The following is a 27,393-nucleotide window of genomic DNA, read 5'->3' on the forward strand; positions in this document are numbered from 1 at the left end:
AATAAAACATGAAAACAGCTATATACCTTATAGCATCTTTGTTATCATTTTATTTTCTCTTCAATTATAAAGAAATTATGATTAAAATGGACACATTTTTAAAAGCTTACAAAACAACAATAAAGTGTGCCTACCAATTAAATTGTATGCTCAAGTATTCATTCAAATACACACAACTTCAAACTATGTTTCATGTAAAACTTCCAATTCTCTGCCCATGTCACGATGTGCTATTTTATATTGTTAAGAGGCATGAATACAGATTGTGGTGTTCGACACTTGTGGTTTCTAATCTGGACTCTGGAACTTATTAGCTACATAACTTTTCAAAATTATACAATCTGTCTGAGACTCGGCTTCCTCTGCAGAATTTGGATACTCTTAAAGGAGTATTTTGAGAATTTATGAAATATGGTTTCTAACACAAGGTTCATTCTCAGTAAATGATGGTATTGTGGGTATGGCTATGAATTTCTTTGTCTTGTCAATGGGAATATATGCTATCTGAGGACAAAGTCCCTTATCAAAACTGTTTGAATATTTTCCTAAATGTCTAGGAAGTACTATGCTTTGTACATAACCTCTAACAATGATTCACTCAATGAACAATTGTAAGCAAAGATAAATAGAGAACAATTAAGTACTAAACCAGAAGGCATTGAAATAAAAGTGCAAGAAAAGCTCAGCTTCACAGTGATATGAATGGGCTGGTGTAGTCAGGGAAAGATCAATGGCAGACAAGGGACCAGAACAGGGAAGTGATAGCATTTCTAGATAGAGCAAGACTAAATAAATAAAATCACACAATGTTCTCAGCAGAATATATTTCCAAATTTTAACCTAAGAGAGGGTACATAAAATAGACTACTCAATTTACTGATTTCTTCTTCAACTTCTTTAAATCATCTTTAGATATATCTTCTTTAAAATGCTAACAGAAATGGAAGAGAGATCATTTATTTTTACCTAAAATTGTATCAATAATAATTATTGTACCTGAAGCTATGTTAACAATGATGATGGTCTATCTATGTATTCCACCTCATGTCTTATGCCTAGCACACTTACTTATTTGGAAACATCAGTGCAATAGAAAATTTCTAAAATTAATTATGTAAAATATCTGTGTACTCACTAAAATAATCTAAAAATTATTTCCATAGTCCTAATGATTCATAGTAACTTCGAGGGTTCACTGAAAGCTTATGGGGTAAATTTTTCTTAAGGGATGAATAAGAAAATGGTAACTTTGTACTGGAAAACTTTCCTACTGTCCACTATCCTAAGATTTTACCAACTACTTCTATGACAAACTTGAGGAGCTGCATCTATAGCGACAAACAATGGCAGGGACCAGGGTGATGGCAGCAGTACATCTGAGACCTGCCGGGGTCCGGTTAAATGGGAGTGAGGGAAATGGCAGCGTCAAGTATGACTTCCAGGCAGATGATATGAACTATTGTGTAGATGAGAGTAACCTTTAATAAAAGAGGAAAACTCAGGAGAAAGATTTAGACAAAGATCAGGAGTATAGCTTTTAACATATTAAGTTTGTTGCCTTTGAGGAATTAAGTTGGCACCGTGAAAGAGGCAGTTACCTACTGGAGCTCAGAACAGAGATCTGATAAGGAATAAAGGTCTGCAAGTCATCAGACAGAGATGGTGTGCGATATGCCCAAGGCAAGAAGGTGCAGAGTGAGGAAAAAAGAGAGAGAAGAACAGAACTCTGAGAATCCCTAAAATCTGGAAACCAAGAAGAGAAGGAATTAGCAAAGGATACAGATAAGCATTGAGGCTTCCCAGGTGACTCAATGGTAAATAATCTGCTTGCAATGTAGGAGATCTGGGCTCGATCACCGGGTCAGGAAGATCCCCTAGAGAAGGGAAGGGCTACGCACTCCAGTATTCTTGTCTGGAGAATTCCATGGACAGAGGAGCCTGGCTGGCCACAGTCCACGGGCTCAAAAAGAGTGAGACACTACTGAGCGACTGAACACAGGGTACACGGATAAGCATTATGAAAAAGATTTCCTTGTTAGAAAATGTTATTTTCCTTTACTACAAAGTACCATTGGAACATCTCAAACTGATGGAATAAGGAAAGTTATTTACAGAAAACTTAAATATAGCCAATATTCATCTCACCTATTATTTCTGAGTATAAAACTTCTAAAATGACATAACAAATTATTTAGAGAGACACCTGAACTTTCATTATACATATATACAACTATCAATAAGAGTATCAAATGACATACAACTGTTCTTAAATTTTGCATAAACAAGACTAACTTCAATGATGGAAAACTCACAAAGTAATTTTCCTTTATCTGAAAATATTAATTTATCCAATATTTATAATATATGTGTTTTAAAATAGAATTAGGCTGTACTTTACAATGTAAAACTTATGAAGATGCCATGAAAGTCACTTTGGGTTTATATAATTACTTCTTGAGAGAAAATAAGTCTTGGAAAATTCTGGCAAACCAGAAAAATAGAGGTTGCATAAGAAACCAGTACCCTATAATTTTTTTTAATAATTTTTAAAATTGTAAGTACCTTTTCAGTATCATATACATACATACACACACACATATTTCTCCAATAACTGATAATTTAGAGTGGAGAAAATATACCACTTTTGGGGTTTGCCTGGTGGCCCAATGGTTAAGACTCCATGCTTCCACTGCAGGGATGCATGTTTGATCCCTGGTCAGGGAACTAAGAGTCCACATACCTCACAGAAAAACAAAAGATACCACTTTAAATTTTTTTCAAAAGAAGAAGGACTAAAACTCGGAAATCAGGATCTCAAAATACCTAAAGAGTTGGCACGTATGACCAAAATGACCACAGAGGGTAGCTGGGAGTCAGAGCCAGATCCAGGCTGAAGAGAAGACGATATTAACTGACAGACCATGGAATGTCCATTTCATCCCCCTTACTTCCAGAGACCAATTCATGGAGCACTGGTGGGTATGGGTGCTATCCTGGCAGATCCTTCTTTTCCAGTAAGAATATTAGATGGCAAGAAAAAAATTTCAACATAAAACCTGAAATGGCCATAGTTAAGGTCCTTTCAAATAAAAAATTTGTTGTCTAGAGAACATAAGAAATAGAAGAAACACGAGACAGTAGTAACAAATCCCAGGAATATAGAATAAATTCAATACTGACAGCTCAGTTGGTAAAGAATCCACCTGCAATGCAGGAAATCCCAGTTCGATTCCTGGGTTGGGAAGATCCACTGGAGAAGGGGTAGGCTACCCACTCCAGTATTCTTGGGCTTCCCTTGTGCTCAGCTGGTAAAGAATTTGCCTGCAATCAGGGAGACCTGGGTTCAATCCCTGGGTTGAGAAGATCCCCTGGAGAAGGGAAAGGCTACCCACTCCAGTACTCTGGCCTAGAGAATTCCACCAACTATATACTCCATGGGATCACAAAGAGTTGGACACAACTGAGCGAGTTTCACTTTCATAGAATAAATTCATCACAGGAATATTGCAGAAGTACAGTTCTTTGCTGAGATTTGCTGAGATCTGTGATGAGGACTGCTTGACCTTTTTGTAATTTTATCCCTCTCTTACCTAGATGAACAGAAATAATGACATACCAGAGGAAGTTGTATGCAGTGTCTCAGGTACTGACAGGCTGGGATAAATAGTAATTATAAGGAGTGCAGATTCAGGTGGTTATTTCTAGGGACTACCCATGCATTTGAGAAAAACAATGGAAGGTTGGCATCAATTTATTACTGTTGTTCGCAGAACACTGCCCCATCCCTAAAGATTTCCACATCCTAATCCCCAGAAATTGACTATATTAGCTTGCATGGCAAAAAAGGAATTAAGGTTACAGATGAAATTAGGGTTGCAACCAACTACCTTACCTTAAAATACAAAGAACACCCTGGATTTTCAGGGTGCACCCAAGGTAATCAGAGGTAGATGTGACTATGGAAAAAAGGCACAGAGAGACTCCACACTGCTAGCTTTGCAGATGGAAACATGGGCCATGGGTCGATATATGGGCAGCCTCCAGAAGCTGGGAATATCAGGGAAATGGATTTTCCATTTCCATTTTCTTGGAACCCCTTTGTCCTTCCCTCAAACACTCAGCAGTCTCAGTAACATTTAAAGATACCCCATTGTCATGCACTGTATTTCTACATCTGACCAATTACACATTTGGTTTCCAAGAGAATTGTTATGGACTAACTTGTATCCACAAAATTCATATGTTAAAGCCCTAAACCTCTATTGTTACATTGCTTGGAGATTAGGCCTTTAAAAAAAAAGGTAATTAAAATTAAATAAATTAAGTTTAAAAAAGGTAATTAAAATAAAATTAAATTTTTAAAAAAGGTCATTAAAAAATTAAATCAGAAGGATGGGGACTGTAAACCAAGAGGACTTTTGTCCTTGTAAGAAGAATAAGAAACACCAAGGAAACACCCACACAGAGGTTACAGAAATGCCAGAAACACAGCATATAATGGAAAGGTAGATCAAAAGACAAGAGTGAATTTATTTCTAGTAAGAGGGATAGATATGTGCTATCATAGTAGTTTCTTTTACTGAACCCTGTGTTAGTTGGCAAGAACTGCTATAAGAAAATACCACAGACTGGGGGACTTAACCCACAAAAAGTTATTTTCTCTCAGTTATGGAGGCTGGAGATCCAAGTTCAAGGTGCTGGTAGGACTGTTTTCTCCAGAGGCCTCTCTCCTTAGCTTGCAGATGGCTACCTTCTTGCTGTGCCCATACCTGTGTGTGGGTGTGGTTTTTTACATACACACAGCAGACCTCTTACTTTATTAGGGTCCCATCCTCTGATCTCATTGGACTTTAATTACCATTTTAAATGTATAATTGGTCAGATGTAAAAATACAGTACATGACAATGGGGTATTTTTAAATGTTACTGAGACTACTGGTTATTTGAAGGAAGGACAAAGGGGTTACATTATCTCTGGGTTCTCCAGAAAATGGGGCTAACCAGACCAAACACTATACTTTTATCATAAAGTGACTAAAAAAGAATATTTCTAAAAGGTTAAGTGAGTGGGAAAGCTTGAGTGCACATGCGATTATTTAAAGTCAGACACATCACCAACTGCCTATGTCTGCACCAGGGAGAGCGGTCTTGACATTGCTGTGGTCAGGACTGACAGTAGGAGATGTCGTTACAGAATTGGATTCCCTGACAGCAGTGGGAACGATAGGATCTCTAAATAACAGAGGCCAGATCGAAGCACTTAAGCAACAGTAGCAATGATGGCACAGTTAATCATAAAAAGCAGCAGAGTGGCAGCTAGGGTGAGGGATTCTCTAAAATGTATTATCTCAGCCCTAAACCAAGCTAGCAAATCACAAACAATATCGTTTATTGGGAGGAATAGATGATATTAATGCCACTGTTAAAACCTGAAATGAGGCATTATGTCCTAATTTTATTCACTAGTCTGGTCAACACAACAAGCAAATGGATGATGGAAGATGAGAGTGTACTACCAGATATTCAACCAAGTAGAAGCATCAATCGCAGTGTGTGGCTGGTTGCAGTATCTTTACTAGAGCAGATTGATATAACTTTAGGTCATGGTACTTGACAAGTGATCTAGGAAATGCATTCCTGTCCATCTCTATCAAGAAGAACCAGAAACACGTCTCACTCACATGGGGCAAAGAGCAGTATTTATCTACCATCGTGACTCAAGACTATAGTAAGTTTTTCATCCTTTGCCATAATATACTTACTGTACATTATGTAAAGTATTACCCTGGTCCATTATATCAATAACATCCTACTAAGTGAGCCAGATAAGCAAAAATAGCAAGTATAATACTTCAGAAACTTAGTAAAACACATGTGCTCAGACAGTGGAAAATAAACACCTTAACAGTGAAAGTTTTAGGGCTCTAATATCTGAGTAATGGGAGGACAACTCTGAATAAGGGGAGGACAAACAATTGCATCCCACATTATTCATCTATAAGAAAGAAGCAAAATCCCTATCAGGCTTCTTTCCATTCAGGAGGGAACATGTCTTACTCTAGGAACACTGCTCTGATCTACTTAACCATGTATGACACAAGGATGCTGGGTAGGAATGGGCCATAAGGAAGTCAAAGATTTTGCAGAAAGTACAGGTTTTATGGAAGAAATCCTGATATTTCAGCAAAATGATTCCACAAAACTCCATGGTACTAGACAATTGTGGTGAGAGAAAACACCATATAGAATTTATGGCAAACCCCAGTAAGAGAATAACAACACAGACATCTAAAGATTTTAAGAAAACCTAAACCATTTGCAGTAGAGAATTAAAAATCATTTGAAAACAGCATATGATGTCCTGAGCCTCGTTTAGGCAGAGTGCCTGATCAGAGGCTATTAAAAGACACTGTAGCCAAAAATGTCCATTACGAGCTGGATTCTGTCAGTCAAGCCATGCAAGATCAAGCAAGCCCAGAAATAATCCATTATTAGATAAAAATGGAATATCTGGGACTGAGCACAAGTAGAGAATGCATAAGTGAGCCACATGCAGAGGTGGTCCAGATCCCTACATCTACCTGAACAATGAACAGTGCTCACTAATCTCAGCCCACACCTGTGACGACATGAGAAGTCCCTTCTAACCACCAAGTCCAAGAATGGAGGTTAGATGGGTTGGCTTGATGTGGTGGGGTTTTTGTTTAGTCACTAAGTCATGTCCAACTCATGGACTATAGCCCTCCAGTCTCCTCTGTACATGGGATTTCCCAGGCAAGAAAACTGGAGCAGGTTTCTATCTCCTCCTTTAGGAGATCTCCCCAACACAGGGATCGAACCCAGGTCTTCTGCATTGGCAGGTGATACGTGGTACAAACTAAAAAGGCACTGCACCTTCCCTAAAGCTCCACTAGGGGGTGCCTTCAAAGTCAGTATGCTAAACTGCTTTAGTCCCGTGCGACTCTGTGACCCTATGGAATGTGCCCCACCACGCTCCTCTGTCCATGGGATTGTCCAGGTTAGAGTGCTGGAATGTGTTGCCATTCCCTTCTCCAGGGGATCTCCCCAACCCAGGGATCGAACCCGTATCTCCTATGTTTCCTGCACTAGCAGACAGGTTCTTTACCACTAGCGCCACCTGGGAAGCCCATTCAAAGTCTGCAGTGAGAAATCTAACCATGGATACAACTTCAGGGATCACACACTGTCTGTGGAAAGAGAAGTTGCTGAGCTAAGAATATATACTTATCTACTTGTGTATTTATTGGCAGTGAATAGATTGGCTGGTTGACTGACTGGAGACCTAGAGTTGGTACAAAGTAGACAGATCTTTGTCTACGATGTTACTGCCCTCAAGAGAGCACCCACCATGAGTCATGTTGCAGACTGTACTCTCTAAAGAAGGATGCAACAATTTCTCTAGCTACACAATGTGCAATGTGAACTTCTTCCAAAGTGAACTTGGTACTATTCCCATCAACCAGGGAGATCCATAGTCCCTTCAACTTGGGTGGACATTTGTCTCTGCTTCACACAAAAGTACATAGAATTGATGTACATAGTTTTCAAAGCAAGATCTCAGAAGGCCTCTTCCACTCTCTAGGGATACATGCTCTTAGCATCCAGCCACCATGCTGTGATGAAACCCAAACAATGTGAAAGTCCACCTGGAGACACCACATGGAGGCATTCCACCTGCCCACAAATGGAGGTCCTAGCTCTCGGCCAGGATAAAGACACCTCCAGACGATTCCAGTCCCGAGAGGTCAAGGCACCCTCTGCCTTCAAGTCTTAATAGGTAAGACTCCAGAAACTGTGGGACAAGAATGAGCCATTCTGACTGCCCCTTGTATGAATGCCTAGCCCACAGAATCCATGAACATAATAAAGTGGCCATTCTCAATCGCTAAGTTTGGATAGCTTTTTACAGAGCAATAGTAATTAGAGCAAAGCAGTTAACAGCCAAATAGATGGAATGACTTGATCGGCTAACATCAATCAGCTTGCTGTCAGTCTCCTCAGTGTTGTTCAAGAGGTGCAAGAAGAAAGCAGCCACAGTGAAAAGTATGGACACTGCATAGATTGAGCAGCACAGGCTCCAATTCATCAAGCTTACCCAGCTATTGCTGCTGCTAAACGCCCATCCTACCCTGAGATACACCATTCCTCAAGGAGACCAGCAAGCTCTTCAGTGGTAATTGACTACACTGGACTCCATTCAGACATGAAAGAAGGACACATATTCTGGGTATGGGTTTATATTTACTGCCTACAGGGCCTTAGCAAGGGCCTTAATCCAAGGGCTTAAGAGTATGTTATCTACCCAAATAGGATCACTCATAACCTTGCACTGAACATGGGATGGGTGTCCACTGAAGAGTAAAAAAAAAAAAGAAAAGGTACAGCAGTGAGTATGTGATCATATAATCCACTGGTTATATCACACCATGTGCCATTCAAAAGCTGTTGATCTGACAGAATGATGAAACAGTCTTTTGAAAGAGCAGCTGACAGAGAAACTTGGGGGTAATACCCCGAGTGGATCAGGCACCACACCCACAGGAGTAGTATAACCTTAAGTTAATGACCATTGTATGGAGCTGTGGACTTTCTTGGTGACTCATCACTTCATGGGAAATAGATGGGGAGACAGTGGAAACAGTGTCAGACTTTATTTTGGGAGGCTCCAAAGTCACTGCAGATGGTGATTGAGGCCATGAAATTAAAAGACGCTTACTCCTTGGAAGGAAAGTTATGACCAACCTAGACAGCAAATTAAAAAGCAGAGACATTACTTTGCCAACAAGGTCTGACTGGTCAAGGCTGTGGTTTTTCCAGTGGTCATGTATGGATGTGAGAATTGGACTGTGAAGAAAGCTGAGCACTGAAAAATTTATGCTTTTGAACTATGGTGTTGGAGAAGACTCTTGAGAGTACCTTGGACTGCAAGGAGATCCAACCCATCCATCCTAAAGGAGATCAGTCCTGGGTGTTCATTGGAAGGACTGATGCTGAAGCTGAAATTCCAGTACTCTGGCCACCTCATGCAAAGAGTTGACTCATTGGAAAAGACCCTGATGCTGGGAGGGATTGGAGGCAGAAGGAGAAGGGGACGACAGAGGATGAGATGGTTGGATGGCATCACCGACTTGATGGACATGGGTTTGAGTAGACTCCGGGAGGTGGTGATGGACAGGGAGGCCTGGTGTGCTGTGATTCATGGGGTCGCCAAGAGTCGGACACAACTGAGTGACTGAACTGAACTGAACTGAGACAGTAAAGAATTCACCTGCAGTGCAGTGCAGAAGACCTAAGTTCGATCACTGGGTCAGGAAGATCTCTTGGAGAAGGGAATGGCTACCCACTCCAGTACTCTTGCCTGGAGAATCCCATGGACAGAGGAGCCAGGCAGGCTACAGTTCACGGGGTGGCAAAGAGTCAGACATGACTGAAGCGACTTAGCACACAAGCACGTGGAGCTGTGTCCTTAGCAAGTAGAACACACAAGTCCAAGAGTCCCATTACCTTCACTCCCAGGAACCCACTTGGGGTATCTGTGCTTCTACTCCCCATAAGTATAGACTCTAAGTGGCTAAGATGTCTTGGCTTCCAGAGGAGTAACAAAAACCTCCACAAAAGAACAAGGATCTCAAACTCCTGTGACAGTTGCCACCTAGCCACTGTGCATTCCCGTGCAAAAGACAAGCAGGCAAGAAAAAAGTCACCTTCCAGGCAAGGACAATTAACCCTGACTGTTAAGAGAAGGCAAGACTACTAGAAATTTATGTGAGGATGGAAGAAGACATCAGGTACCCAGGTGACCCACTTAAGTATCTGTCGGCGCTCCCTCCCAATTCTGAAAGCAAATTGACAAAATCTAACAGCTGTGAAAGTGGCTTGAGAAGGACACAGTGACCAGGATCCCAAGCCCTTTGGGGTCACTTCTCTATGCTTGATATCCAGCCCATCAGAGTTGTTCACTGTGGTTAAGAGAGATCTAGAAAAGGTGGTTTAAAAAATAAGAGAGAATGAATATCAGAGATCAAGGATGACGATGGTTCTGAAATCAGGGGCAGCAGTGGGGGCTGAAATTCATCCCACAGACTTTCTTCTTGTATGTATCCCTGAGAAAAGAGGCCTGCTTCCAGAGGACTGGGTACCAGATGAGATGAATTTTCATAAACAAACAAACATGAACTCCCTAAGGGCAGAGGTATAGAAGATGTGATGTACTGTCCAGAACCCTTTCTGCATGAAGACATTCATTCCCCCAGCTCCCAAGAGTGTTACCTCCTAAACTTTCACAGTTGAGTTCCTCCTAGGGCTCACCTTCAATCCAAGGGAGCCACCTCATCCTGAGATATGGTACATCTTCCCCAGGGGCAGTCCACACCCAGTGACTGGTTAAAAGCAGGGGTGAGAAGGGGTTTTCTACTATCTGGGACATCTCTGAAGTCCACTCCAACTTCACAGTATCCCATTCACTCAGTTTAGACTCTGCTGTAACTGAGTCACAGCTCAACTCCTCTGTTTGCTGAATGCTGACTCCCTCCGTCTCTTCCAGTGGTGGTTCCCAGACAGCACTCCCCAGGAAGATCCTCTGAAGAAGGCATGGCAACCCACACCAGTATTCTTGCCTGAAGAATCCCATGGACAGAGGAGCCTGGTGCGCTACAGTCCACAGGGTCGCACAGGATCAGATATGACTATGGAACTAATACTCCCCAGGAAACCACCTGCACGTTAATCTTCCTCTCAACCCCCGACAATCAGACACCTCATCCTACCTTGATCCATTCTACCAATTCCCACGACGTGGGCCCAACTATCTCCTTGTAATAGCAATCAACTGATTCCAGCTGATTCTGCCTGTTTGGGGGCCAATATCATGATCAGACTAACTCACCTGTTGTTCCTCCACTTGCAACTTCAAATTCAATCCCCCCACACAATAGTATGCTGGAAGTTTGCTTTACCAGTTTTCATCTTTTGCTTTATCCAACATTTCCCATTTGTACAAATGCTGAGTTTTCATTAATAATGAGAAAACCTCTGGGGTGTCACAATAATTGTTAGGAGGATGACAGCTATGTACAGTGAATGAGAAACAGTCGACAGTTAAGCCACCAGAAAAGATTCTTAAGCAATTTTAAAATAATATTTAAAAATATGTAGACTTTACTTTCTGTCACAACTAAAGATATTTAAATACCATTTTCAAGTTTATAAGCTATTTCATCCTTTGTTCTAAGAATATCTATCCCAGCTTTTTTAGAAGTTCAACTGAATTAATATCGTTAATGTATATAATGTTCGACTAAATGATAAACCATAACATACAGATGCACACAGAGGCTCCTCTGTCCATGTAATTCCCCAGGCAAGAATACTGGAGTGGGTAGCCTTTCCCTTCTCCAGGGGATCTTCTCAACCCAGGGATCAAACTCAGGTCTCCAGCACTGCAGGCAGATTCTTTACCATCTGAGCCACCAGAGAAGCCCTTAATATATATAATATTCAATTAAATTATAAACTATAACATACAGATGAACTTAAATCTTTGGATATATAATTTTATACCAAATCATTAAGATACTGTGCACCTTCATCCAAAACAGACCATTGCCTGTAAGGTATCATAAACTAGAAAAATTAGAAGAAAAGAAAGATGCAAAAACAGGGGGCACTATTTTTTGTAAGTACGCTGAAATACATCATTAAATATGTGAAGCAGTAAAAACATACAATCTATGATTAAGGTCTTTTGAACACTGATTTGACTCATCTTTTACTATATTCCTTTACAAAAGTTTGTGACTTAATTTGAGATTTTTAAATTTCAAAATACATGATGGCACACTTCATTTAACAACATTATCACAATTTCCAGTGTGCAGAAAGTCACAGACCACTAGTTTCAAGTATCTGGCTCAAGTATGAAGAAGCCCTGTTCAGAGAAAAATTCACAAAATCAATGTTTCTCCATATTCTTCAAATAAAGAGGTCTGACTTTAAAACAATTCAATCATAACACAGTTAAACTAAAAATTAATGAATTTCCAATTGTGAACTATGAGTGCATAATGAATTTCAGGGCACTTCTCTGGCAACCAGACCAAATTAAGAGTTAAAGTTCTAAAGCCTCAACTGCCTCTGAAAATTTGGGGGGTGGTGATCAGTTAAAGAAAACATCAGCTGTTTAGAAATGCATGGCACTACAGCTGAATATAATACCTTTCCTGTTCTCCCTTAAAATGGTTTCCTATCGAAGCAGTTTCTGTATCAATCACACAATAGCCAGAATGGTACAGGGTTATACTATATGACACAATAACCACATTCAAAAAGCATAGGAAAAAAAAAAATCACTTTTATAGTAGCAAAAGCTGTAGCTAAAAAGTCTAAAACAAATCACTAAACTGCACTAATTTGTAAGCTTTGAGGTTTAAGGAACTCCCTAGCAGCTAAGAGAAGGGCAGAGCTTGCAATCAACTGTCCTCTGGAGCACAACAAGATTTTCAAGAAAAGAAACCCGTTGATATAGTCTCCTCAATTAACTCTGCAAAAAAATGCCCAAGCAATACCCGGAGGGAACTCAAGGCAAAAATCAGGCCAAATACCACATTTAACTATCAATCTTACCAAGGCCAGTGACTGTTAATCAGCCTGGGGGGAAATAAAGTACTACACTTGACAATGGTGGGTTTTTTTATAAGCATAACGCTTCCTATTTTACATGGAGGAAGAGAACCACTTCTGCAGAATATCTAGTAGAGCCATGTCTTCATTTTTACAGGTCACTAATTATGAATGTGCTTAAAATATCCTACCAGTCCAAAAATAAATTATAGCAGAGAGAGCCCTCAGTATGGGCATTTCGATTCTAAAAAAAAAAATGAAATTATAAATCATATCTTCCTTTTCCAAGTAAGAAAATTGTGATGTGAAATGCTGACATGAGCTACCTATATATATATATTTCTTGGTCAAAAAGCTAGAATTTATACCCAATCTGCATTTCAAATATAGAGTGCTTGAAATGTCTCATGAATGGCACAAGATGATTCAGGTAACTTGTATGATTCTGTCATTAGTAGGTCTACACACACATATGTGAATATAATTTAATAATACATATAAGGATATATACAAATATTTATTTTTATATCGACTTCCTATTTGATTTCAAATTCAGCCACTAGTAACTATATGTTAGTTAGGTAAACTTTATGAGTTTCAGATTTCTCATCTACCTCATTCAAAGATTATATAGTATGGCATAATGTATATAAAACTCCTAGAAGGTATGGCATATAGGAGGCACTTGTAAAATGGCAGTTATTCTATGAAAAAATTATGATATCCTATGTCTGATTAGTTTTCAACGATAGATAGAAAAAGAAGATAGATAACCCAAGTAAATTAAACTTGGTTTAAAAATATATTTTAGAATCCACACTTGAAGACACATGTGCCTGTTGCTCTAAAATCTCATTTTGGAAAAGAGGAAAGATCAGTATAAAGACCTGGCTATCAGAGCAGGAAGGACGGTCTTCTGAGTATGCAAGGGACTGGGCTCCGAGTTTGTACATCGCTGTACCGCTGGTAAAATAAACTTCATATGTATTGCTCTTATGCAGCTAAGAAACACTTCCCTTCTGTCAATTGCAAAAATACAGAAGGAAACAAAGTAATGGGAGTTTCTGAAAGTAATGTGGCAAACTGGAAATAGTACAAACATGAATTATCACAAAAGATATTTAAAAAAAAAAAAACGAATGTTAGAAGAGATACTGCACTCAACACTAAAGCAGAGTCAGCTTTGTAAGGGAGGCAAGAAAGCCATCCAGTCCCTCAGTTCAGTCGCTCAGTCGTGTCCGACTCTTTGCGACCCCTCAGCCTAAAGTTCAGTCACTGCTCCATAAGACCCGCTCAGAAAACAGAGACACATACACACCCAGTCACATAGACAGTTACAATATATGAGCATATAGTCTATAGGATATACATATACACTCTATACACAAGTATAGGTGTAGTCTGTGTGTAGATAGAAAGATGGATATCTTCTTTACACTTTCTCTGAAGCTGGAGAGGTGATTAAATATAAAGGTTTCAAAGTATTTACTTCTTTGCATAAAAGCTTAGAGAGTTAAGGCATTAACCAGTGAGTTTTCAATGATGACGGAAAATTTAAAACTAAATGCTTTTTGAAGTATCAAGCAAAATCACATCATTATAATTGAGTTCAACAGTAAATCATGAAATCACAGGGAGCAGGAGGAAGGCCACTTTGAATCCCAGCTGCTGTGGCTGGAGGGATGTTTGTTGGTGCGACACAGGAAATCATCAGAGGATAAATAGCCTCTGAGTGAAAAGCCTGCAGCCCACTGGGAGTTATTCTTGTCTTGGGTAAAAAGGGGTAAGTTTCTAAATCCCAAACTTAACAGAGACGCTGTCATTATATCGTTCATAATATGGCAGGGAACAGTCAAAATGGAAGAGGGCTGTGCCTCCTGAGGAAATTATACTTACACAAACCTACATATGACTAAGAACAAAATTAGCCCCAAATTGAGGTTTGATTAATTATGGACTAAAACAGAGAACTTTAATATTAATACAGCAACTCTGAACAAAAAAAAAGGGTACAGGTAGTACAGTCCAGTGTGAAACACGAACTAAATAAAAATATAAGTGAATACAAGAATAAGAGAAGAATCACAGTAATGGTGCAGAATAAGCCATGAAAAAGAAGAAACAAGTTCAGAAGCAGGATAAAAACCATAACTATACAACTTGATAATAACTTCACTAATTCTGATATATACCAAGATAAGACTGACAACTCCAGAACTACACATCTACTAAACCTGTGCATGTCACAGAGTCTACTTGTGTGCATACGCTTAAGTGACATGCCTAGCAAAGCTAGTATTGTTCATTCCATATAATGGGCAAAATTACTTTCAACTAATAATTTTGTTGGCTGTTTAAAGTCTTAAGTAAAGATGACCTTTTGGATTGGTTACAGTACCTTACAGACATTCCCAACCATTATAGAGCTAACAATCTGACACTTAGAAAACTAGTCTGAAGAATTTCTCCAATGTACTTAATTATGTGAATGGGTATTATCGAGTTGAATTATCTTTCACCCTTGAAAAATAGAAAATAGTGTTTACCAAGGACAATTTAAATCCACTGTATGCAAAAATGCATTTTTTTAATGGTGTATAAGGTCCCAGACTTATCATTTAATTCTACAGATACTTTTTTTTTAATGACTACATGACTAGATGGGAAACAGCAATTTTAGTCACACACTTTTGAGTCAGTTCAGTTGCTCAGTCATGTTCAAATCTTTGCAACCCCATGGACTGCAGCACGCCAGGCCTTCCTGTCCATCACCAACTCCCAGAGCTTACTCAAACTCATGTTTATGGAGTCAGTGATGCCATCCAACCATCTCATCCTCTGTCGTCCCTTTCTCCTCCTGCCTTCAATCATTCCCAGCATCAGGAGCTTTTCAAATGAGTTAGTTCTTTGCCTCAGGTGTCTAAAGTATTGGAGTTTCAGCTTCAGCATCAGTCTTTCCAATGAATATTCAGAACTGATTTCCTTTAGGATGAATTGGTTGGATCTCCTTGCAGTCCAAGGGACTCTCCAGAGTCTTCTCCAATACCACAGTTTTGCATCAATTTTTAAGCCCTCAGCTTTCTTTATAGTCCAACTTTCACCTCCATACATGACTATAGGAGAAGCCAAAACTTTGACTACATGGACCTTTGTTGGCAAAGTAATGTCTCTGCTTTTTAATATGCTGTCTAGATTGGTCCTAAGTTTTCTTCCAAGGAGCAAGGGTCTTTTAATTTCATGACTGCAGTCACCATCTGCAGTGATTTTGGAGCCCAAGGAAATAAAGTCTGTCACTGCTTCCATTGTTTCCCCATCTATTTGCCATGAAGTGATGAGACTGGATGCCATGATCTTAGTTTTCTGAATATTGAGTTTTAAGCCAACATTTTCACTCTCTCCTTTCACCTTCATCAAGAGGCTCTTTAGTTCTTCTTCACTTTTTGCCATAAGGGTGTCATCGGCATATCTGAGGTTATTAATATTTCTCCCGGCAATCTTGATTCCAACCTGTGCTTCATGCAGTTCAGCAGTTTTTTTATGTACTCTGCATATAAGTTAATTAAGCAGGGTGACAATATATAGCCTTGACATACTTCTTTCCCAATTTGAAACCAGTCTGTTTATCCATGTTCAGTTCTAACTGTTGCTTCTTAACGTGCATGCAGATTTCTCAGGAGGCAGGTCAGGTGGTCTGGTATCACCATCTCTTGAAGAATTTTCCACAGTTTGTTGTGATCCACATAGTCAAAGGCTTTGGAATAGTCAACAAAGCAGAAGTAGATTTTTTTCTGGAACTTTCTGGCTTTTTTGATGATCCAACGGATGTTGGCAATCTGTTCTCTGGTTCTTCTGCCTTTTCTAAATCCAGCTTGAACATCTGGAAGTTCACGGTTCACATACTGTTGAAGCCTGGCTTGGAGAATTTTGAGCATTACTTTGCTAGCCTGTGAGATGAGTGCAATTGTGCAAATACACAATAAATCTGTGACAGCTTCATTTAATGATTTATTCTCACTTTATCTGGTTTTATTTTTAAATTACCAATTACTTGTATTCTTAGAAATAGATCCCTATTTTTCCCATTTGGATGTATCATTTTTATAGTGCTATTTTTCATTTAGTCTCAAAATGGCATGATATTGAGACTATTCTTGCTCCTTGATACAAAAGGGATATTTACACACATATTTGAACACATATAAATATACTCATTATGATAAGGTCAGGGTGACATTAATAGTCTCTGGAGCTCATAAACGAGGAGGGATATACCAGCTCCCCACCCCAACCCCCAACCCCACCATTAAGGAGCAAAAGGACAAACTCCAGGGTTATGTGAATTCAGAGAATAACCCAAGGAGCAACACCAACCACAGAGGTATACAAGATAGAGGATCAAATGGGATTCTTGTGCACATATGAATATCACATACACTATGTGAAATATACTACATGAGTTATTTTCTGTTTGACAAATGAGAATTATTTTTTCCAGATTATAATTGCTTGCTCTCTGTTACTCCCTGCCCCCTTACTCTATTCTGAGAACCAAATGGCACTCCTACTAAAGTCCAATTGTTGCACCCCTGAGTGTGCCTCTCTAAGAAGACAGAAGACAGTTGCTATGTACTCTCCCTCTCCTCCAGATATAAAATGCAACCATACTTTATTTTTGCTGTTATTTACATTTTCCTTAGGTAACAGTCCACTTTCCTAAAAGTTTATTAGATATAGAAACTGATGGGTAGAAAGATTAAGAAAATTTTTTTTTTTGCCTGTGGTCATGCAGTAGAGCAGCTGGTGAATGAAAAGAAAGCCCAAGTTCACCAAGAGTTTTCAACTACATCATCCTTCTTTGAATGAGAATGTTTAAAAATAATAATAATAATAAAGGCACACATCTCTTTTCTTAAGGGCAATACATTCATCTCAGTTGCTGTACATTTGTAAAGAACATGATGTTTTAAGTCATTCTGGACTCACAGTTCACTGCTTTTAAGTAGTAGACAGTCTAAAAAAGCTTTGATAAGTCTTTGACACTAACTCCAAAAGGATCCCCTACGTAAGTTCAAAGCTTCCCAAGACTACCTCGAATTGGGGAGGGCTCAGTATCCTACCGGAACTTACGCGATAACTGTCTTATCTTCTGATGGCTTCACATTGAACAGACACAAACCTAGGAATCTGGTGGACATAAATACCTGAGCAAGTTTCAGGGTATTATCCAGCAAAATTTATTTCACAGATTTACAAGCTTTGGGAAGGGAGAGTTACCAAAGGTTAAAGGATGAACACATTTTTCTAGCTGGAGCAAACTTTGGAGAAATTGCTTAGGCTTAATACTAGACAAGTGCTGGAAAAGGCTCTTGAGAGTCCCCTGGACTGCAAGGAGATTAATCCAGTCAATCCTAAAGGAAATCAACCACGAATATTCACTGGAAGGACTGATGCTGAAGCTGAAGCTCCAATACTTTGGCCACCTGATGCAAAGAGCCGACTCATTGGAAAAGACCTGACCCATTGGAAAAAAACCCTGAAGCTGGGAAAGATCGAAGGCAAAAGGAGAAGGCGGTAAAGGATGAGATGGTTAGGTAGCATCACCAATGCAGCAGATGTGAATTTGAGCAGTGGAGAGACAGTGGAAGACAGAGAAGCCTGGCATGCTACGAGGAAAGCCCCACATACAGTCTATGCGGTTGCAAAGAGTTGGAAACGATTTAACGAGTGAGCAACAACAACAAATTGCAGGGTTATTTTTCTTTCTGCCCCCTGTTCCTGAAGCTGGAATCCAGGCTGTAGCATTGTCGGTTCCTTCCTTCTTACCTATACTCACCAAACTACTTGAAAGAATCAAATCCGGGTGTACCAGCTTTTTCAAGTTTCCTCCAACCATGGCAGCTATCAATGCTTTCTCCTGTCTTGGCACAAATGTTTGTATATTTCTCAGAATCTAGATTGTTTTTCCACTTGGCTTTATCTCCTCAATTAACTTCCAAACTCTGAGTTCATGGGGGCCTCCAACTCTTCAGTAATAAATGGACCTGAGGTGAGGCCCGGATTCAATTCACAGCTCCACAGAAATAACAGAGAGAATGCCCCAATGTTTAATCTGTGTCTATCTCTCCTTATGTACAATCAATTAGCAGGTAGGATAATCCGGTCCACTGAGACTATAGACCCCATTTAAGAATTCTTCATTTTTCCCATTCAGGAAAACAGAAAAATCTCCCTGAAGATCCCTTTATGTCAAATGGTAGCCATTTTTTTTCTTCCTCTGTCTGACACGCATGAACAAAGTTCTATTTAGTTAAAAAATATATATTTTTTGCTGTCTTGCTGTCACTTAAAGGGCAATGCTGTTTTCAGGCCAGCATTTTATTTCCTACTCACCTCTTTGAGATTTCAATGCCCTTTTTGCTGTCCTTTAGGACTATGGGAGGCCTAGCTATGAAACAACCCTTCCTCTTTCACATATATATATATGTATTTCCCTTTCCACAGAGTCACTCCATTATTTTTTATCCCTCCCACTCTCATCACAACAAAACAGGATAAGAAATATGCTGCTTGCAGATAAGGTAGCATGTCACATATCTGACCTCATCTGCCAACCACATCATAGTCCTTGGTACAGTTTTGTCAGGGAACAGTAAGAAACTGATGTCTCCTATTCTTATGCAAAGTCATAGAGGTAGCTTACTAAAAGACAGAAAGAATAAGTTACAATATAATTTCTAATAAATGTGTAATAGCCAAAGGAAAAAAATGTTCCTAATATTTGAAATCCTTTTCTGTGATGGTGAACTCCTGGGGAATGTATAATCTGGATTGTGAAATGGAAATCACCTTTCTTCCTGAATTCAATCAATTACATCAACAGGAAAGGAAATAAAGTGTTTTAAAACAAAGATTAGAAATGGTATCTTGGAAATAGTATCTTGGCATAGTATCTTGGAAAGGTAGTAAGAAACCAATACAAAAAGCTTAACTAGGATCAGTTCAAGGTGGTATAGTTAAGAACAAAACTGAAATTGTACTGGCATAAAATGGGAAATAACTAAGTGCATACCCCAATAAAGAAGATGAGGAATTTTAGCAAGATGGCAAAAAGGATCATTCCAGCGAGTAAGTCTGGACTGTGGAAAAAGAGTTGTGAAATTTCTTTCTGTAAAGAAAAGTCACAAAGAACATAGGACCACTGTCTGACTAGCATAATACAAAGCTATTGTGTCATAAATTAGTGAGATGATTTAATGCCATCATAAAGTCTCTTCTTACTTGCAACTTTATGATTTTACAGAACCAAAAGTTTATTAATTGGATTTGAAAATAAAAATAGGACACAGCACTCTATGAATGAAATCATTTATTCAGTCTGCTCTAAGTAATATATTTACATTGACAGTCACTGAAGCAAAGAAATGAAATTTCATTTTGAGGGACTATTCAGTTAACGGCAATTATAGTGAAGCTAAAAGCGTTCACCCTATTCATACTTGAAATGCATTCAGCATAATACTTTGCTTGTCCTTCTAAAAAGCCAAAAGGGAAAGTAAGATCTTCCCCAATTCAACTGGGAGCTGATAGCACATTCCTTTAGTTCACTGCAGCTGCCAAGAGCTCAGTTCCAGGACTAGGAGGGTATAACTGGCTCTTTGCCTTAGATTTTGTTGATTGCAAGCCTTGAGCCTAACTCTTCCAAGACTCTCCAAAGCATGAGAACCAGGCCCGAGAACATGAATGATGAATTATCTCTATAGTTGGAAAGCAATCTAAGACCATGGTTCCTAACACTATCTTAAGACATAAACTGAACCCACAGGCTAATGCAATTAGCTGCATCCCCATGAGTCTTACCCCAGTTACATTTTAACAGTACATTTTAAGAATACAGAGCACATTTTTTCCTGAAGAATTTACTTATACTCCATTTCTCAAAATAAGTTCAAGGTAGTTTGTCTTACAAAACAAAAACAAAAAGAATTTTACAATATCAGTAAGAAGAGTTGGTATCAGAGGCAATAAAATTAAGCAAAGATGACGGAAAAAAATGCATTCCTTGAATTTCTTTTATGACATCTATTCACCAGAATTGCTTCACCCCTAAACTTTTAACCTCTAATTCCCATCAGGACCCTGGCATCCTCACTGATTTGTTCACTAGAAAATGACTTCTTAGGCTTGATGTACAACCTGGTCAATCTAAAATACTTAATAAATCACTTAGAGGCTTCCCAGGGACAAACGGGACATGAGTAATTAATACTGTATAAAATAATTTGCTCATCTGGAATGTGAATTTTCAGTAACATAACCAGTAAGGACAACTTTGAATGAACAAAAACCATCTCAAGATACAAAGGACAGCCTACTTTTTCCTGTGATGGTGACCAAGGTGGTGATGATTAAGGATGTGCTGTGTGTGTGTGTGTGTGTGTGTGTGTTATCAGGTGCACATAGGGATAGTGGAGTGAGAAGTGGGAAGAAAAAAGGTTAAAGCTAACTGTATATGAAAGAGCTTCAGATTTACCTTTTTAAACAACATTCAGTAAAGTCTATCCTCCCTCCTCCCATAGAGGTTGTGGTTATTAGTCACTTAGCTAGGAATAGCTAATATGTGTTTGTTCAAAAAGCAGTACCTGATCACAAGCTTTCTGCAGACTCAAACGGGATAAAAATCACAATTCATTGTACCTTGGGATAATCTTGCCATGAGAATGGCAATATTCTGGGACCAGATGTCATGGTCAACTGACCTTCCAGAGCACTTTTATCCCTTTGGGTCAAGCTGTACATTTAGACTCAACCCACTGACAGTCTGAAATATCTTCCAGATCCTTCTTATCTACCTTATCCTTTGGTTCTCAATTCCATCAATCTTTTCCGTCAGTTACTGCCTGAGGTGTCATTCATAAAATTTGTGAGATTAATTGATATTACTTGAATTGAAAGCATATAGCTTGCTAATTTGTCATACATGTGTTGATAAATTTATTCTATTTACTGTTTCTAGCACATCCTGCAAGCTATTTACGGGCAGTACATTAACTATATTAAGACACCAAGTCATCAGTTGATTTGGCTCCCCTTAAAAACTATTCAAAGACATTTACTTGGTTTTTCAATTGCAGTGGGGATTTGTTCTGCACTAATGTAGTTATAAGGCTTCTCTGGTGGCTTCCCTTTCAGAGGGTAAAGCGTCTGCCTGCAATGTGGGAGACCTGGGTTCGATCCCTGGGTCGGGAAGATCCCCTGGAGAAGGAAATGGCAATCCACTCTGGTACTCTTGCCTGGAAAATCCCATGGAAGGAGAAGCCTGGTAGGCTACAGTCCATAGGATCACAAAGAGTTGGACATGACTGAGTGACTTCACTTCACTGGTGGCTAAGTAAAGAATCTGTGGAGATGTGGGCTTGATCTTTGGGTCAGGAAGATCCCCTGAAGAAGGAAATGGCAACCCACTCCAGTATTCTTGCCTGTGAAATCCCACGTACAGAGGAGTCTGGGGGGCAACAGTCCATGGGGTCGCAAACAGTCAGACATGACTGTGTGTTACTAAATAACAACAATGATTATAACAGCAATTATCATCTTTTACTAATCTCCTTGGAAATTATGAGTATAATAGGTCAGAGGTAAAAAATACAGTAGTTTTTTTTTTTCTTTTTAAAGAAGACAATTGTGAAGTTTACAAGAGATATGACTCTCAAAATTATGTAATTATTAACAGGTTCCTTAAAAATCAAGTTAAACATTCACAGAATAATTTACAAAGAAAGCTTTAAAAACTAGGAAAATACTTTGGATCACTCTGCTCTAAGTTTTGCACTAGTATACACTTTACTGGGGTTTACATTTTGACCCTGAATGGTATATTTACTAGTTTTCCTAAACTTAATGCAATGGATTTAGTGCAACAAAATTCACAATGTCAAAAATGGGTACCAGTTCACAGTTCTGTAATGACTGTTTAGTTTCAGTGATGTTTAGTATAGTAAAAAGAAAATTAAAATAAAACTTTACGATTCCAAGATTATTTTACTAAAAAGGTTTGACTCCAAATAACATTTTTAAATTCAAGATGGGACAATATATAATTAAGAAAACTGATTCTGAAGACTACACAAATATAGATATCTACAGGGAAAAATATCATTTCAAAAATTGCTTTTTAATAACATCAGAATCATTGGTGAACGGCAGACAAGCAGATATAAATCAAAGGATAATCTTCCTTACCCATTTGCCACATATCCACAAATCTCAGCTACTATGAAGTAAGTCTGCTAAGCAATATTCCCAGATAAATGACAATAATAAGTTCCTAGTTTCATAGCAGAAACTTTTATACTTAAGTAGTTCACAAAGGACCAAGCAGATCAAGCACAAGGGGAAGACAATTAGACTTAACTCGAGACAATACAAACTATGCATTAAAGCAAATATTCCCAACTACTTTAAAAAATCTGAATTTCAAGCTCAGAATTTTCCAGGAGAGCAGTAGAAGAGTGAGGGACTGACCAGCTATTTCAAATAAGAGAAGCCATAGTGATATATTTCTAAATCTTATAATTAATTTTAGACCACAATGAAATGATTTTGCTTAAACTACCTATAAAATAATTTTATTTCCTCTTGATCCTAGCTACTAAAAGACAAAATTAAGAAGTAATCCTTTGTGTGTACCATGGATGGTTTTAGGTCTGCAAATACAGGCAAATAAAGGGATACAAGGGCATAGACTTTTATGCTAGCAAAGTTCCTACCTAGTCTTTGATGTGTCTGTTTATAATTGCCCTGCTTTTTTAAATTAAATTATTTTCAAGACTCCTTATGTAAAATGTTCAAAACACACTTTTTATAATCTTACACTAACTCTTATTATCTATGTCTTTTTTACAGCTGATCAACGATTTACGCTTAAATAAAAATAAAATCTTCTCTTCCGCGTAAATGCTTTGACAAATGAAAATAAAGCTACTCCAGGTTAAGAAAGGTCATGGTTTACAAAGTCAAAGCAATGGAATTTGCAGTTTTATCAGTGGTTCTCAGACTTTAGCTTACATCATAACCATCACCTGAGGTGAAAAACCCAGAATGTGGGTCCCATATTCAATTTCTGATTTAGAAAGCCTGGGAGGGGTCTGAGAATTTGCATTCCTAACAAGTTCCCACTTTGAGAATGCTGAAGGTTAGAAGTACCCACTTTGAGAATCTAACTTCTGTGACATAAAAGACAGATTTGAAAAATAATAGATGAATATAGTTTTCGCCCATCTAATAGCTATGACATTTATAAGGACTAGAGATGCTGCCTAATTTTCACACAAAGCCAATTCTATTCCTAGCTAAGTGACTAATAACCACATCAATATTTAAAAAAAAAAAGACCACCGCCTTCATTACTAGGATCAGCTCAGTAGCAGGAATGTCAATCAACTTGAGCACAGGATCATTTTGATGAAATTGTTCTAGGTTTGTTTCCACTCCTAGATTTTACGCTTTTCCACTACCCAATATGAAACTTGCCAGGGCAAATAATCTAAATGACAAGAAGTGACAGAAAAATGGAACATTGCCTTTCTAATCCAGACAGTTCCAAAACATCCCTTACCCACCCAACTGTCTCACTTCTCCTTATCTCTCTCTCTCTCTCTCTCTCACACACACACACACACATATTTAAAAAAAAAAAAAAAAAAAAAAAAAGACCCGTCTGTTTATTTGGGTTAATATGAACCAATGGGAGAGAAATAAAGACTTGGATAAACAGAATTCAGACTCTCTCAGACTAGGGAACAGCTTCCTGAGAAGGTTCTATCGTTTATCTGCAACACTGGTCTGCCCTTTGAATACCAGCCACTCTCAGATGCCACACATCAGTGTCCAGCAAAAGTCAAAAGAGCTCTAAATGAATTCCTGCTGCTCAAGGCCCCACCTCCTACCATCAGTCAAGCGGGTAAGACCTCCGGAGAGTCTAGGCATTTCTCTCCTACATGCACCACCACCACCACCACGAAAGCTCTCAATTTCATTCTGGAAAGAGGGAGAGCGGAGAGAGGAGATGCTCAGATGCTTAGAGGTGGGAGAGACTGAGGATCTCTTGGCGGAGCCAAGGAGGAAGGCAGGAAGACAGGCAAGGGGAGTGGCGCTGAAGCCCAGCACAGACCGGTGCTCGCCGCTCCAGACCCTCTCGCTCCACCCTAGCACGGCTCAGCCCTGGACTAGACACCGCGGAGAGAGTCAAGGCTCGGTCGGACTTCGCGCCTCGGTTCGCAAGCAGCTGCCCACCGCGCACTCTGGCTCCCAGAGTTCGAGGACTCAAGGTCCCCTGGCATCTGCGCCCACTCCGAAGTCACTTCTAAGGTCCGCGCCTCCACGGGCACTCATGCCCTTTGCCCCCGGGCAGCCTCTGCGGTGCTGGGGCCTCTCCCCTAGGGAAATGGAAATCACAAGCCAGGGGTCGAGGCTGGGGCGGGCCGGGGTCGGGGGAGTGTGTTGATGTGCAAATTTCATTTTTTCTACGTCGGCCATAGCCTAGATGCCTTGGGTGAGTCTCGGCCTGCTGTCCCCTCAAGGGCTGTTCTCCTAACCTTCCCACCATACCTCGAGAATACAAAAGTTATTTTTCCTTTCTGTCACCGCCTGCTTGTCCCAGGTGAAGACGTACATTTCAGTTCAGCCAGAGCCTGAGGGTGTGTGTGTGTATTTTTCAGTCCCGAAAGCCAAGGGTGCCAACTGCTGACAGGCAAAGGAACCTGGATTTGCTCTTGAGGACTTAAAAACATCCGAGTTAACAAGCTTGCCCTTCTCTCGATCCTAACCCGTCCAGCCCTGGGTTTTCCAAAGAACTGAGATTGTGTTCCAGTTGCAATGAGCTCGCGTCCTGCCCCAGAGCCGAGACGCGCGGACTTGGCTGTCCGTTCATTCATGCGTTTGCTCATCCATTCACATAAACATGTTCCTTAATTGCGTCTGGCACCGAGAATCGTGCCTGCTATTTTCCCCTCCCAAGTCAGTGCTCATGGCAACGGCTGGTGCAGAATGTAACTCGACTGTCAACCCACTTCCTGAGCCGGAAAATCAAGTCAAGGAGGCATTCCACTCCCCCCTCTCCCCCCAAAGAAGGAAAAGGTGGGAAGAAGAAAGCTGGAGGCGGGGGATGGAGGGCAGAGAGCAATGGGAAGCTCACTAGGGTCACATTCGAAGCTTCCCTTCGGAGGAAACGGCGACACCGACGCCAAAGCCTCCAAGGAGCCCAATCACCCTCAAACCCAAGACTGCTAGAGCTCCGGTCCCCAGAGGGGATAAATCAAGTGCAAAGTCACTCATTCGCACGAGTGCGGGGCTGCCGGCCCGACCCAACTCGGAACCCGAACCGAGGCGCTGGGAGAGCGGCTCGCAGCCCAATCCGCAGCGCGCTCGCTGCCTCCTTAGCGCTCCCAATAACGTGATGAAGTGTAAATCAAAAGCCACGCCGGGAGGGGCCCCGGAACGGCGCGAGTCGTGCATTTTCGCTCAGCAGCCTATCTTACCTAAGAATCACAAGGTCACGATAGCGTCGCGATTCCACTCACCGTACACTCCTTGGCCAGAGATCCCCTCCAGGAGGACTGTCAGCAGCCACACGAGACCGTACACTAAATCCATCTTCACGTGAACATGAACATATCCAGCCCGGGGGGGAAGCAGCGGGACCTTCTGGAGGCCGGCGGCTAGCCGGGCGCGCTCCGCACGCTCCTCAGCGGAGACGAGGTGCACGGGAATCGCTCGCGGAAGGGAGAAGCGCCGCGCGTCCGTCCTTTCCCGGCGGCGGCCGAGAGCGGAGCGCAAGAGCCCCGCACACCCCACACTCATGCACGCACACACACACACACTCACACAACACAATACCCTGACACAGACTTCCACGCACGCCGCACTCACACCGGGCGCCTGGGAAAATCGCAGACGCCGGGGAGGAGCAGGGGGCGTGCTGGGAAGCGCAGCCGCGAGGCGAAGGGTTCTTCAGGGGAGCCGGCTCGAGTCTCCGCAGCGGCGGCGGCGGCGGCGGCGGCGCGCTGGGCCAGCGGCGGGTGCGGGCGAGGGGCCGGGTGTGCCGAGCGGTGCGAGCCTGGCGCGGGCAGCCAGGGAGCAGGAAGTGGCCTCTGACTCGGGGCACCGAGCAGGGGCTTCCTCGCTTGGGTTCGCCTTTACAAAGTAACTCGCGAAGGTCCCCGGAGGAGCGTCAAGCGGCGGCAGCGGCCCGCCGGTCCGCAGTCCGGAGCCCCCAGCCCTGCTGTCTTGCCTTCCCCCATTCCATCAGTTGCCATTGCAACGCCAATCCTGTTACACGATACAGGCTCGCATCGCCGAGCAGGGAGAGGAGGAAGAGAAGGAGGAGGAAGAGGAGGAGTGGGGCTAGGGGTACGGGGGTGGGGAGAAAGGGAAGGGAGGAGGGGGAAGAAGGAGGAGAGGGACCGGCAGGGCGCAGAGTGTGCGTCTGGAGCTCTCTCGGGCACCAGCCTCAGCTGCCGCCGCTGCCACCGCCGCCACTGTTCTCCAAAATAGCCTTGAGCGCCCCGCCAGCGAAGGGGGGTCTCAGGCCCGCCGCACCAATTCCGGGAGCCGAAAGCAGAGTCCAGGCACCGCCACTTGCAAGAGAGAGAGAAAGCCAAGCAGAGACCGGATCGCACACACGTCTACGCGTGCCCACCGGCACGGCGCGCGTCCTCTTCGCTTCCGCGCTGCCCCCGCCAGGTGGAGGGATGGGGG

The 27,393-nt window shown here is 41.1% G+C and overlaps 1 protein-coding gene across 1 annotated transcript in view; it reads right to left on the reverse strand.

The window, feature by feature from the left end:
* MDGA2 (MAM domain containing glycosylphosphatidylinositol anchor 2) overlaps positions 1–26,927 on the reverse strand; it is an 854,840-nt gene extending 827,913 nt beyond the window's left edge. Inside the window, exon 1 of the mRNA XM_065940680.1 lies at positions 26,217–26,927. Coding sequence (XP_065796752.1) covers positions 26,217–26,496 — 280 coding nt within the window. The 5' untranslated portion in view covers positions 26,497–26,927. The remainder of the gene's footprint in view (positions 1–26,216) is intronic.
* Between the last annotated feature and the right edge of the window lie 466 nt (positions 26,928–27,393).

Source organism: Muntiacus reevesi, chromosome 7, assembly GCF_963930625.1.
Source record: "Muntiacus reevesi chromosome 7, mMunRee1.1, whole genome shotgun sequence".
NCBI lineage: Eukaryota > Metazoa > Chordata > Mammalia > Artiodactyla > Cervidae > Muntiacus > Muntiacus reevesi.